Below are 14,257 nucleotides of genomic sequence, written 5' to 3'. Positions count from 1 at the left end.
TGCTGCACCTGCAAGCTTACCTTCAGCGACTGGAATACGAAAACATGCAGATCTCGTTGCATTTTTAAATTACAATTATAATCTCACAAACCTTGTTGAAGCCAGCTGTCCTGCTGCTGGAGGCTTGCCTATATTGCAGGTGAGTGCAGCCCTAATTTTGCTGTCAGCTCCAATCAGGGCTATAATGGTTTGGGGCAAGTGCATTGGATGTCACAATATTGGCATTTTTCTTTTGCATCCCACTCTTGAAATAAGTCTTTGTGTAATCAATGTATGCAATTCAATTTGTTATATACTTCAGATTATAAATTATTTTGTTTTTTAATTTACTTTATTCATCAGTTGTTTAGACATTGCCTTAGAAAGAATATTTTAAGGGAACAAAATGATCAGAATAATGCCGCAGAGAGATCTGATACTGAACAAATGAGAAGTGAGGAACACAGTGTAATTGGTGAGTAATTGAAAATATTCTTTCTGACAGGTTTCAAGTAGATTTTGTATGTTCTTTTCTATAATGGGCCATCATTTTAACTGTAGATCTTCATCAGAACACAGGGATCCATGCTGGAAATATTAATTCATCTTTAGTTTTACAGTTGCGATGGGACCTACTTTGTATTTGCACCATTTTGACAATTTTCTTATCTCTGTTGATAGACTAGATTGAGAATAAGGAAGATGTTCAATAAAATATTCTTGAAGGTTAAGTTTTGAAATTCAATAATCACAAAATACTTAAGAGTCCTGCTTCAGCATCAACGTTGCAGACCCTCGTTGATGGCAGGTGCAAGGCCACACATCAAAGGCATGACTTTGTGTGTTTGATCTACAGCACAGCAGCTTTTCCAATGTATGGTTTTGCTCAGCCAAATGCTAGAATTATTGGTATAAGTACACTAATTACAAATTTTGGCAAATTCAGCACCCAGCAACACCCCACCCACGTAAAATTGATGAACAACAGCTCCAGACCTGACCCACTTTGACATATATCTTAAAGTTGTGATTATTGGAGTTGATGTTTTTTCTTGCCAGTGGGCATTTATTCTATGCATCTTAGATGATTCAGAGAAAAATAGCTCTGCACGATTTGATATATTTTCAGACGTTTTCACCATGCAGTACTTTCCAGCAATCATTTAATTTATAGCATAGGACCAGAAGATATAGGAGCAGAATTAGGTCATTTGGTCCATCGATCATGGCTGATATATTCCTCATCCCCATTCTCCTGCCCTTTATCATAATCCCTGATCCCCTTAATACTCAAGAACACCAGATATGTGCTTGAGGTGCTAATACCTACATTGGAAGGTGGAATTAGACAGAATATTTCTGTCTTAGAACGTAAGAACTAGGAGCAGGAATAGACAATCTAGCCTCTCGAGCATTCTCCAGCATTCAATTCGATCATGGCTAATCTCACCATGGCCTTATCTCCACTGTCCTCCCCATTCTCCATTACCCTTTAACCCATTACTTTTTTTCTGTTTTTATAAATTTTGAGTGCACAATTCATTTTTTCCAATTAAGAGGCAATTTAGTGTGGCCAATCCACCTACCCTGCCCATCTTTGGGTTGTGGGGGTGAAACCCAGGCAAACACAGGAGAATGTGCAAAACACGGACAGTGACCCAGAGCCGGGATCAAACCTGGGACCTCGGCGCCGTGAGACTGCAGTGCTAGCCACTGGGCCACTGTGCTGCCCTCTTTACCCATGACTAACTAAAAATCTGTCTAACTCCTCCTTAAATTTACTCACTGTCCCAGCATATACTGCACTGCACTCTGGGGTAGAAAATTCCACTGATTCACAACCCTTGCGAGAAGTAGTTTCTCCTCATATCTGTTTTAAATTTGCTACCCCTTATCCTGAGACCATGACCTTTCATTCTAGAATGCCCCCAAGAGGAAGCATTCGTTCCACATCTACTTTATCCATACCTGTTATAATTTTATATACATCAATTTGATCTCCCCTCATTCTTCTAACCTATAGAGTGTATAGACCTAAACTGCTCAATCTCTCTTCTATGAACTGACCTGATTAATATTACATTCCTGTTTGCTTCACTCGATGCCGGTGTCTGGGTATTTACATTGTGTACCTTGTGTTGCCCTATTATGCATTTTCTTTTCATGTACTAAATGATCTGTTTGAGCTGCACGCAGAAAAATACTTTTCACTGTACCTTGGTAGTAGTACAGTTGAATCCTCTTGCCGCCGTGACCCACCCTGGGCATCTTTTAGCACTCGTCTCCACAAACGGAGGCCAGGCGAAACGGCACTTGGGGGGTCTCTCAGATGATCGGAGGCTCCGGGTGGTCGAACCTTGGGCAGAGTGTCACTCTGGCGTTGCCGATGCCACCCGATGGCGAGTTCCAGACCACGCCCAAATATGGCGAACATATCATTAATCCCAATTTGCATTCATTTCCATTTTGTTAGCAAAATTGAAGTTGAATGTAACAACCTCCCAGGAATTAACGAGCTCCCCAGCGAAAAATCACATGGGTGTCGTTTCATACTCCTTTTTAAAAACGTGAAGCTAGTGCAATGGCTGCTGAGGGGAACTGTGGTGGTGAGCAGCCATTTCCATTTTCCAGCATGCAGCTCAAGGGTATGCAGCTCCTGGGGGTGTGGGGGACCCCTTGGGGGTTTAGGATTTGTCAGGGGGGCAGTCAAAGCATTCCAGGTTGGGGTCTCCCCTGGCGGGAGGAGGGAATTCTTTTCATCTGTAAGGCCTTCAGGCCATCTGTAAATATAATAATCTTTATTCATGTCACAAGCAGGCTTACATTAACACTGCATTGAAGTTACTGTGAAAATCTCCTAGTCGCCACACTCTCACGCCTGGGCTGCTTGGAGATTTCCGACGTCTTTGAGGACAACCCTCATATTGCGGGTTGGCTCTGGAGGTAAGGAGTACCTGCTGAGGTCCTGGCTGATGACACCAGTGCGGAGGCTGAAGATCGAGGAGAAGACCCGATATAATGAGGCCCATGTTGCCTCTCATGCTGTCATTGAGTGGTGCATTGGACTGCTCAAAATGTGGTTATGATGCCTGGACCACTTTGGCAGTGTCCTGCAATACACCCTCCAGAGGGTCTCATGCTTTGTAATGGTCTGCAGTGCCCTCTCACCCCTGACACAGCAGCGGGGTGACATACTGGAGGAGGTGGAGGTACATGCAACCTTGCCTGCGGAAAGGATGGAGGACGTGGCCGAAGAGGAGCTGGAGGATGGAAGACAGGCGGTGCTGAGTGTCCGACATGCCAGAAGGACCAGAAAGGCTCTTATTCTCACCCGATTCTCATAGGATGAGGCTTTGTTGTCCCCCCCCCCCCCCCATTTACCTCCGGCCTGCTCCCCACATCTCTTCCCCTCCCCCCAACCAACTATCCTGTTCCACCCTTCCAGGGTCTGCATAGTATCACCCCAGGATGATGACCCTCTGTCGACACTATCAGCGGGTCAACATACAAGGCAGGAGAGTGATGATAATTTGCTGTGAGGCAAGCTGTTTTGCTCCTCAGTTTATGCTACATCTGAATCCTGTCTTTCTTCTGCCAGCAGGCTCACACCCATCCTCTGAACGGGGTCTGCATCGGGGTCTTTCGATTTTCAATTTGGACCACTGTGCCCGCGGGTGGGGGGAACAGAGGGCAGCAGGGTGTGGGGTTCAAGCAGGCAGGCTGTGAAGATTAACATGACACAGGCTGCACATGGGTCATGTGTAACATCTTATAATAGTGACCATTGGACTTTTTAATTTCCCCTAACTACACATGCTGACCTCCTCAGTGCCCGTTCACTGTCCCTCAATCTTATTGATCTTGCGTGGTCTAGTGCTCAGTCTAGTTGTTTCCCCAGGATGCACATCAGAGATGCAGTCTGTTGCTTTTTGTGCCCCGTGGCCTTTGATGTCCTTGGCAGATGACCTCTGAAGGGCCTGGAGCCGCACCACCCTGTTCTGCCCACTACTCTTGAGATGCGCCGGTGTCAGGAGAGGAGGGATTCAGAAGAACTGGAGACTGCATTATCTCCTTGGTGGCAGGCCTTGGGTTCACCCCCAGCGCTTCCTCCTCCCTGAGGGTGCCTGTGGGCCCTGGGAGTCTCCATGAGACAAAGGTGCAGCTGAAGTGAGCTCCAGAGACCTCTGCGCCATCTTGCTCTGCCTGTCCTGGTGCCTTTCATTGTCTGCATCATGGTATCATCCCCCCAGTGATGCACCTCAGTGACTGGGCCTCATTCTGAAGTGCCCTGGCAATGTTGGATGTGGGGAGGGTGCAAGATGTCAGCCAGTGATTTGTTGGGGGTGTTGGGAATTTGAGCGGGGTAGATGGAACTGATACCAGGAGACAGGTGGTAACTTACCCTTGCAGCTCAAAGAACAATACAGTGCAGGAACAGGCCCTTCGGCCCTCTCATCACTTGTCCTATAGGCCGACCGCTGGAATCCTTCTATACCCCGTCTGTTCTTATGTGCCTATCCAGATAAGTCTTAAAAGTCGCTAATTTATCTGCCTCAACCACCTCACTTGGCAGTGCATTCCTGACCACCACCCTGTGTAAAAAACTTCCCCCGGACATCTCCACTGAACCCTTTCCCCCTCACCTTGAACTTGTAATTTTCAGTTCCGCCATGGGAAAAAGCCTCCACTATTCACACTATTTATACCCCTTATAATTTTATAAACTTCTATCAGGTTGCCCCTCAGCCTCCGTCTCTCTAGGGAGAACAAACCCAGCCATTCAATGTCTCCTCATAGCTAATACCCTCCATACCAGGCAACATCCTGGTAAACCTTTTCTGTACTCTCTCCAAAACCTCCACGTAGTGCAGTGACCAGAATTGGACATGGTATTCCAAATGTGGCCTAACCAACGCTATAGCTGTAAAGTAATTTTCAAGCTTCAATACTCGATACCCCGTCCTATAATGGCAAGCTTGGTGGAGGTCGTTGGTCTTCTTCTGACATTGGAAGCTGCCGCACTGGCACCCGCTACTGCTTCCCAGGCAGTATTGGTGACCCTGCTGCTGGTCCTCTGACTCCCTCGGGGGAACAAGATGTTGCATCTCACATCAACGGTGTCTAGAAGCTGTCCAGGTTGGCATCCCCAAAGTGGTGAGCAGGTCTGCGTGGTACCATGCTTGTATGTTGACTGGGAGTGAGCGTTTAAAAGCAGCTCCTCATTGTTAATGACAAGGAGTTGAGGCGCGAGTCTGGCAAATCAGACGGCAAGACAGCCAGTAATGGTGAGACACTTGTGGAGGCTCATTTTCGGCACAAAGTGCTATTAAATACCGGCCGCAATCTCGCCAATTGGGCTATCAAGGAACACCCCGCCAATCACACCCAAAATTACACTTAGAAATTTATCTGTTAAATCACGACCTTAGCTTCCTGTCTGCTAACTAATTTTCTATCCATCTCAATACCCAACCCTCAATCCCATGCACTTTAATTTTACACGCTAATTTCTTATATGGGACTTTGTCGAAAGCCATTCGAATGTCCACATTCACTGGCTCCCCCCTCATCAACACAATAGTTCCTCCTCGAAAAATTCTAGTAGATTTGTCAAGTATGATTTCCCTTTCGTAAATCCTTGTTGACTCTGTCTGATCCTGCCACTGTTTTCCAGGCAATCTGCTATTAAATCTTTTCTAATGCACTCTAGACTTTTTCCCACTCCTCACATCAAGCTGACTTGTCAATTATTCCCTGTTTTCTCTAAATCTCCCTTTTTAAATATTGGGGTTGCATTAGCTGCCCTCCAATCTGTAGGAACTGTTCCAGAGTCTATAGAATCTTGGACTATGACCACCAATGCATCTACTATTTCTAGGGCCACTTCCTTAAGTCTTCTGGGATGTAGATTATCAGGCCTTGGGAATTTATCAACCTTCAACCCCATAAACGTCCCCAAAGCTATTTCCCTACTAATGCTGATTTCTTTCAGGTCCTCCCTTTCTCTAAACCCTGTGTTCCCATCATTTTGGTATGTTACTTGTGTCCTCCTTTGCAAAGACAGAAACAAAATATGTATTAGCTGGTCAGACATTGGATTTGGTCCTCCTCTCAGACTTCTTTCCTCAGCCACCATCTCTATCCTTCTCTCTGGTAGCTTCGGAGAAGGAACCAGACTGATTGTAACTTAACAAAATCACAGAATTGTTACGGTGCAGAAGAAGATCATCATGTCTGAACCAGCTCTCCAAATGAACGTTATGACTTAATGTTGTTCTCCTGCATTTTCCTCGTAACACTACACATTGTTATTATTCAAATAATCACCTAATGCCCCCTTTAATGCCTCAAATTGAACCTGCCTGCATCACACTATCAGATAGTGCATCCCAGACGCAAGACACTGGCTTTTAAAAAAAATTCTCACATCGCATTTGCTTCTTTTGAAAATCACTTTAAATCTGTGCCAACTAGTTTTGGATCCTTTTATGAGCAGGAATCATTTCTCCCTATCTACTCTGTCCAGCCCTTAAATGAGTTTGGACACCTCTATCAAAGCACCTCTTATCTCTCAAAGGGGAACAATTTTAACTTCTTCGATTTATCTTCATAACTGAAGTTTCTCATCCCGGGAACCATTCTTATAAATCTCTTCTGCACTCTCTCCAATGTGATCATATTCTTTGTAAAGTGTGGTACCCAGAACTGTATACAATGCTCCTGCTGAGGTTGAGCGAGTGTATCTACAAGTTCAGCATAAACTCCTAGCTCTTGTACTCTATACCCCTATTAATAAAGCCAGGATACTGTATTGTTTATTAACTTCTCTCTCCACCTGTCCTGCCATCTTTAATGACTTATGCACATACACACCCAGGTCCCTTTGCTCCTGTACTCTTTTCAGTATGAACTCCCCCGGTAATTGAGGGTTGGGTTTCCCCTTTGCAACGGGGAGCCACTCAATATAAAAACCATAACTTGAGTGCAGGTCAAGGAGTGTGGACCTTCTGGGAGAGGAGTTATAGTTTTATTATTTGTACATAACGTAATAAACCAGTTGTTCGTTTCTATCCTACCATACGTTCCTATTGTCTTTCCTGTCGGTTCACTGGCAACGAGGGTGAAGTGGAGCTGCTGCAGCCGTTGTGCGTTATACCGCCGACCCACTTTGTCCAGCCCGCAGTGGCCTCCACTCCAAATGGTGTGATGCCTCACATCGGGAAACCTGAACAGTTCGATGCCGGTACCGATGACTGAACCCACTACATATAGTATGTGCCGTATTTTTTTTGATTTAAAGCAATCATTGGGGATGAACTACACACCGTTATCCTGCTGACTTCAGTCGGGGGACCCACTTGCAGTCAGCAAGAGCCTCTTGCACCCGGACGAACTGGCCCTAGCGAAGGCAAATCTTAATCCGCAGCTTCCGTTAATGGTCCGCCGGTCCGTTTTCCCATGGCCTTACAGGCCCAAAGATAATGAAATGTGAATTTTGGCGCGCTTAAGGACGCTCGCCACATCATGTGGACTTGGGGCCACACTGCCCAAATCTTTAGGAGACTGTTTCGTCTGTGGGCTGCAAGACTCCAATAGCCAAAGGAAACTCCTTACAGAAGCCCACTTAACCTTTCAGCAGGCCGTAGATATTGCCATTTCCCAGGAGAACGCGGGGTCCAAGAGTTGCAGGGCTTGTCGGGCCTGAACCTCGGTCACCAAAGCGACCAGCGACCAATTGCTCCCAGGCCCAAATGACTTGAGCTTCCGCAAAGCGAGACCGACCATGGGACCCAAGTCCGTTGCTTTGGCGCACCGGGGCACAGCTGGGATAATTACCCTCAACTGGAACACCAAGATGGTGGCCCCAGGCCGTGCGCTGGACACTGTGAACAGGGCCAGGGTGCCGGACAAGCCCCTGAAGATGTCATTCCCTGCCAAACCCTCAGACGTTACCGCCCCCCCTTAGTGGTCAAGCATACTATGTTGAAGACCAAGAGGAAGACTGCCAGCAGTTGCACTGCGTTACAGCCCCAGGGTTGCAACATCCGGATTGCAATAATGTTGGACCTTCAGGACTCGGATGCCTGATTGGCAACGTATATATATAGAACATAGAACAGTACAGCACAGTACAGGCCCTTCAGCCCAATGTTGTGATGACCATTTATCCTAATCTAAAATCAACCTAACCTACACCCATTCAATTTACTGCTGTCCATGTTCCTGTCCAAAAGTCGCTTAAATGTCCCAAATGACTCTGACACCACCACCTCCGCAGGCAGTGCATTCCATGCACCCACCATTCTCTGTGTAAAGAACCTACCTCTGTCATCTCCCCTATACCTTCCTCCAATCACCTTAAAATTGTGTCCCCTCGTGACAGCCACTTCCATCCTAGGGAAACGTCTCTGGCTATCCAATCTATCCATGCCTCTCATCACCGTATACACCTCTATCAAGTCACCTCTCTGCCTTCTTCGCTCAATGAGAAAAGCCCTAGCTCCCTCAACCTTTCTTCAAAAGACATGCCCTACAGTCCAGGCAGCATCCTGGTAAATCTCCTCTGCACCCTTTCTAAAGCATCCACATCTTCCTATAATGATGAGACCAGAACTGGACACAATATTCCAAGTGTGGTCTAACCAGGGTTTTATAAAGCTGGCTCGCAGATCTTAAACTCAATCCCCCTGTGAATGAAAGCCAACACACCATACACTTTCTTAACAAACCTATCAACCTGGGTGGCAACTTTGATGGTTCTATGTACGTGGATCCCAAGATCCATCTGTTCCTCCACACTTCCAAGAATCCAGCCTTTAACCCAGTATTCAGCATTCAAATTTGACAATCCAAAATGAATCACCTCGTATTTATCTAGGTTGAACTTCATCTGCCATGTCCCAGCCCAGCTCTGCACCCTGTCAATGTCCAGTTGTAACCTGCAACAGCCCTTGACACTGCCGACAACATCACAAACGTTTTGTGTCATCGGCAAACTTACAAACCCACCCTTCCACTTCATGCAAGTCACTTATAAAAACCACAAAGAGCAGAGATCCCAGAACAGATCCCTGCAGGACACCACTGGTCACCAGGAGGAATACTTTCCATCCACTACCACTTGCTGTCTTTTTTCGGCCAGCCAATTCTGTATTAAGACAACCAAATTTCCCTGTATCCCATGCCCCCTAACTTTCATAATGAGCCTACCATGGGGAACCTTATCAAATGCCTTACTGAAATCCATATACACCACATCCGCTGCCCGACCTTCATCAATGTATCTTGTCACATCCTCAAAGAATTTAATGAGGCTTGTGAAGCATGACCTGCCCCTCACAAAGTCATGCTGACTATCTTTAATCGAACTATGCGTATCTGAATAATCATAAATCCTATCTCTCAGGATCGTTTCCAGTATTTTGCTCACCACAGATGTAAGATCTGGGGCAGCAGGGTAGCATGGTGGTTAGCATAAATGCTTCACAGCTCCAGGGTCCCAGGTTCGATTCCCGGCTGGGTCACTGTCTGTGTGGAGTCTGCACGTCCTCCCCCTGTGTGCGTGGGTTTCCTCCGGGTGCTCCGGTTTCCTCCCACAGTCCAAAGATGTGCGGGTTAGGTGGATTGGCCATGCTAAATTGCCCGTAGTGTCCTAATAAGTAAGGTTAAGGGGGGGGGGGTTGTTGGGTTATGGGTATAGGGTGGATACGTGGGTTTGAGTAGGGTGATCATTGCTCGGCACAACATTGAGGGCCGAAGGGCCTGTTCTGTGCTGTACTGTTCTATGTTCTATGTCTGTAATTCCCAGTGATTTCCCTGTTCCCTTTCTTGAACAGGGGAACAACATTGGCATCCCTCCGATCATCCGGTACTACTCCAGTGGCGAGTGAGGACGCAAAGATCATCGCCAATGGCGCAGCAATCTCCCCCCTCACTTCCCGTAGAAACCTTGGGTATACCCTGTCTGGCCCAGGGGACTTATCCATCCTGATGCTTTTCAAAATTTCCAGCACATCCCCCTTTTTAATATCAATCTGTTCGAGCCTATTAACCTGGTTCACGCTGTTCTCACGAGCAACAATGTCCCTCTCTCCAGCGAATACCAAAGCAAAATATTCATTTAGGGCCTCCCCAACCTCAGACTCTAGGCACGTTCCCTCCATTATACCTGATCGCCCCTACTCTTACTCTGATTATCCTCTTATTTCTCACATAAGTGTAGAACGCTTTAGGGTTTTCCCTAATCCGTCCCACCAGGGCTTTTTCATGCCCCCTTCCAGACCTCCTAAGTCCATTTTTGAATACCTTCCTGGCTACCTTGTAACCCTCTAGAGCCGTGCCAGATCCTGACTTCTTCAACCTTAAGTAAGCTTCCTTCTTCCTCTTGACTAGAAGCTCCATTTCTCTTGCCATCCAAGGCTCCTTCACCTTACCATTCCTTCCTTGTCTCAGGGGGGCAAAACCATCCAGCACTCGCAACAAGTGCTCCTTAAACAACCCCCACATTACTGTTGTACATTTCCCTGAGAACATGTTATCTGTTCCCAATTTATGCTCCTCGGCTCCTGTCTAATGGCAGTATAATTTTCCCTCCCCCAATTAAATCCCTTGCCATACTATCTGTTCAAGGTCAAGGAGTTGTGGCCACTCACCGAAATGCTCTCCCACCGAGACACCTGACACCTGGCCTGGTTCGTTACTAAGCACTGTGGTAGCATGACTAGGGGTATTACGGTACCTGGAAGTGTGAGCTGCCATTGGTTCAGAGGACTCTCTGCCCATTGGCTCAGGTATGTCATGTGCCTCTCAGCTGATTGGCTGAGAGGTAGGTAGCTCCGCCTACGAGCCGGGGTATAAGAACCCGTGTTCCCCGACAGTCTGCCATTCTTCTGTACGTCTGCTGCCGGGTACACTTCTTGTGTATTAAAGCCTACCGTTCGGACTTTATCTACGTTTCATGTCCATTGATTGTGCATCAAGCACCAAATCCAATATGGCCTCCCCCCTAGTCAGCCTATCTACATATTGAGTCAGGAATCATTCCTAGACACACCGGAGAAAATCTGCTCCATCCAAACCATTTGCACTAAGGAGGTTCCAGTCAATATTAACGAAGTTGAAGTCACCCATGACAACAACTCTGTTACTTCTGCACATTTCCACGATCTGCCACCAAATCTGTTCCTCCATCTCTCTGCTGCTACTGGGGGATCTGTAGAAAACGCCCAATAAAGTGACTGCTCCTTTCTTGTTTCTGACTTCCACCCAGTAGACTCAGTAGGCAAGCCCTCATTGACTATCTCCTTTTCTGCAGCTGTGATGCATTCCCTAATTAACAGTGCCACTCCCCCTCCTCTTTTACCTCCTTCTCTATTCTTCTTAAAACATCAAAACCCCGGAACATCTAACAACCATTCCTGTCCCTGTGATATCCATGTCTCCGTAATGGCCACAACATCGTAGTTCCAAGTTTTGATCCGCGCTCTAAGTTCATCTCCCTTATTCCTGACACTCCTTGCATTGAAACAGTCACACTTGTACCCATCCCACTGAGTGAAACTTTGCCCTATCAACTGTCTATCCTTCCTCACAGACTCGCTGCATGTTATTTCTGGCTGTTCAACAGTTACCCTATCCTCTGATTCATAACTCTGGTTCCCATCCCCCTGCCAAACTAGTTTAAACCCTCCGAAGATCACTAGCAAACCTCCCACCCAGGATATTGGTGCTCCTCCAGTTTAGGTGCAACACGTCCTTCATGTACAGGTCCCACCTTCCCCAGAAGGAATCTCAATGAGCTACATATCTGAAGCCTTCCCTCCTGCACCAGCCCTGTAGCCACATGTTTAGCTGCACTCACTCTATGTTCCTTGCCTCACTAGCACGTGGCGCCGGTAGCAATTCTGAGATTACTACTCTGCTCATCCTGCTCTTTAGCTTCCAACCTAACTCCCTAAAATCACTTTTTAGATCCTCATCCCTTTTCTTACCTATGTCGTTGCTGCCTATGTGCACCACGACTTCTGGTTGCTCACCCTTCCCCTTAAGAATCCTGTGGACTCAATCCGAGACATCCCTGACCCTGGCACCCGGGAGGCAACATACCATCTGGAAGTCTCGTTCGCGGCCACAGAATCTCCTATCTGTTCCCCTCACCATTGAGTCTCCTATCATTGTCACTTTTCTAGTCTCCCCCTTCCCTTCTGAGCCACAGAGCCAGGCTCATTGCCAGGGACCTAGCCGTTATGGCCTTCCCCGATAGATCCCCCCTCCCACCACCCACCCAGCCCGCCTCCAACAGCATTCAAAACGGAACACTTGGTTTGAAGGTGAATGGCCACAGGGGATCCTGCACTGTCTGCCTGTTCTCTTTCCTTCCCCTGACTGTAACCCAACTACTCTTGTTCTAAACCTTGGGTGTGGCTACATCCATGTAACTCCTCTAAATCACCCCCTCTGCCTCCTGGATGATCCGAAGTTCATCCAGCTCCAATTCCCTAACTTGGTCTCCAAGGAGCTGGAGTTGGGTGTACTTCCCACAGGTGTAGTCAGTGGGAACACTAGTGGTGTCCCTTACCTCCCACATCCGACAGGAGAAGCATGCAACTGCCCTAACTCCCATCCCCTCTGACCTGAATTCCCAAAGAAATTTAAAAGGGAAAAAAAATTAAAGATCAAACACCCGTTGGGCCCTTAAAAAATACATATATACTGCTGCTTCTCTCTCAAGTGAACCCTCTAAAATTGATGATTCTGCTGAATGATACAAATATAGCTTGCTGTCCCCTTAAAAAAAACAACTCTTACCTTACAGAATGTAGCTGAGATTCTGCTCTGTGAACCAACTGGAACTCCGCCCTCCGACCTCCCAGTCGGTTGCACTCTTTGTATATTCCCGTCTCCACTCACGCTCTTTGAGGAAATGTAGGAAATGAAAGGAGCATCTTGCTCCCTCCTCATCAAACTCCCTCAGTCCCCCCCCCCCCCCCCCCTTCTACTCCCCCCACCTAGTTGGTGAACCTGGAGGCGATCAGAGCGTCCCATGCGCATTGGCCCAGGCACACAAGTCGTGCGGCCTCCCCTGCCTGCCTGGGCTCCATTTTCTGCCCACCCTCGCTTTCCTCCGCATCCTCTTTGTTGGATGAGGCCTGTCCTTCATTCTCCTTCTCCAGCACGTCGCTCCTCTGATTCGCGGTGTTGTGGAGGACGCAGCAGACCACCATGATGTAGGCGACCCTCTCAACATCATACTGAGAGGGCCCCCCCAGAGCGGTCCAGGCAACTGAACCGCATCTTCAGGAGGCCGAAGCGCTGCTCGATCACACCTCTGGTTGCTGCATGGGTGTTGTTGTAGCGAGTCTCTGCATTGGTCTGTGACCTCTGGATAAGCGCCAGCATCCATGACAGCAGTGGATGTCCCCTGATAATCGCCTTTCCCGATTTCCGCGCCAGCCAACGGAGAATCCCGCCCTATATGTTTTCGTGACGCAGTTATGTATAGCACTTGGGCGAAGGGGACCAAAGGATATTGGGGGAAGAGCAGTTTAGCTTTTGAGTTGAATAATCAGCCATGATCATAATGAATGGCTGATCAGGCTTGAAGAGCCGAATGACCTCCTCCTGCTCCAAGTTTCAAGGTCACAATTTCATGGTCACAATTACTGATCACATCTCCTTATACCAGATATATTTAGTTTACCTTTTCGACTAAATTCAAATTCTCAAACTGCCATATTAGTGTCATGAACTTGTGTGTCAAGGTTATTAATCCAGGTCTCTGGATTATTAGTCCAGTTACATGGCAGAATGGCGGCACAGTGATTAGCACTGCTGCCTCATGGTACTGAGGACCCGGGTTCATTCCCGACCCCGGGTCACTATCCGTGTGGAGTTTGCACAGTCTCCCTGTGTTTGTGTGGGTTTCACCCCCACAACCTAAAGATGTGCAGAGTAGGTGAATTGGCCACGCTAATTTGCCCCTTAATTGGAAAAAAAAGAATTGGTTACTCTAAATTTATTTTTTAAAAATTAGTCCAATTACATAACCACTGCACCACCATACCTGAGTCACACTAGTGTAACTAAACATGACAACAGAAAATAATATGCCAGAGGAAAAATACATTCAGATGTAAGATTTTTAATATAATGGAAAATAGTTTACAAAATGTGAATATGAGGACTCCAAGCATATTCTATTTTGAAGCTTTCTGTAACCTAATGTTTACATGTTTTTCTTTCCTCACCCACTCCCTTGCAAACCTTTTTCTGGTTTTGT

General features: G+C 47.0%; 1 protein-coding gene across 2 annotated transcripts in view; it reads left to right on the top strand.

The window, feature by feature from the left end:
* LOC119969734 (double-strand-break repair protein rad21 homolog) overlaps positions 1-14,257 on the top strand; it is a 137,444-nt gene that overhangs the window by 79,803 nt on the left and 43,384 nt on the right. For both annotated transcript variants that reach the window (XM_038803752.1, XM_038803753.1), the window contains exon 10: positions 343-454. In XM_038803752.1, the coding sequence (XP_038659680.1) occupies positions 343-454 (112 nt within the window). The remainder of the gene's footprint in view (positions 1-342; positions 455-14,257) is intronic.

Source organism: Scyliorhinus canicula, chromosome 7 (assembly GCF_902713615.1).
Source record: "Scyliorhinus canicula chromosome 7, sScyCan1.1, whole genome shotgun sequence".
Taxonomy (NCBI): domain Eukaryota; kingdom Metazoa; phylum Chordata; class Chondrichthyes; order Carcharhiniformes; family Scyliorhinidae; genus Scyliorhinus; species Scyliorhinus canicula.
The sequence above is the reverse complement of the archived record's forward strand: the minus strand, read 5'-3'. Positions and strand labels throughout refer to the sequence as shown.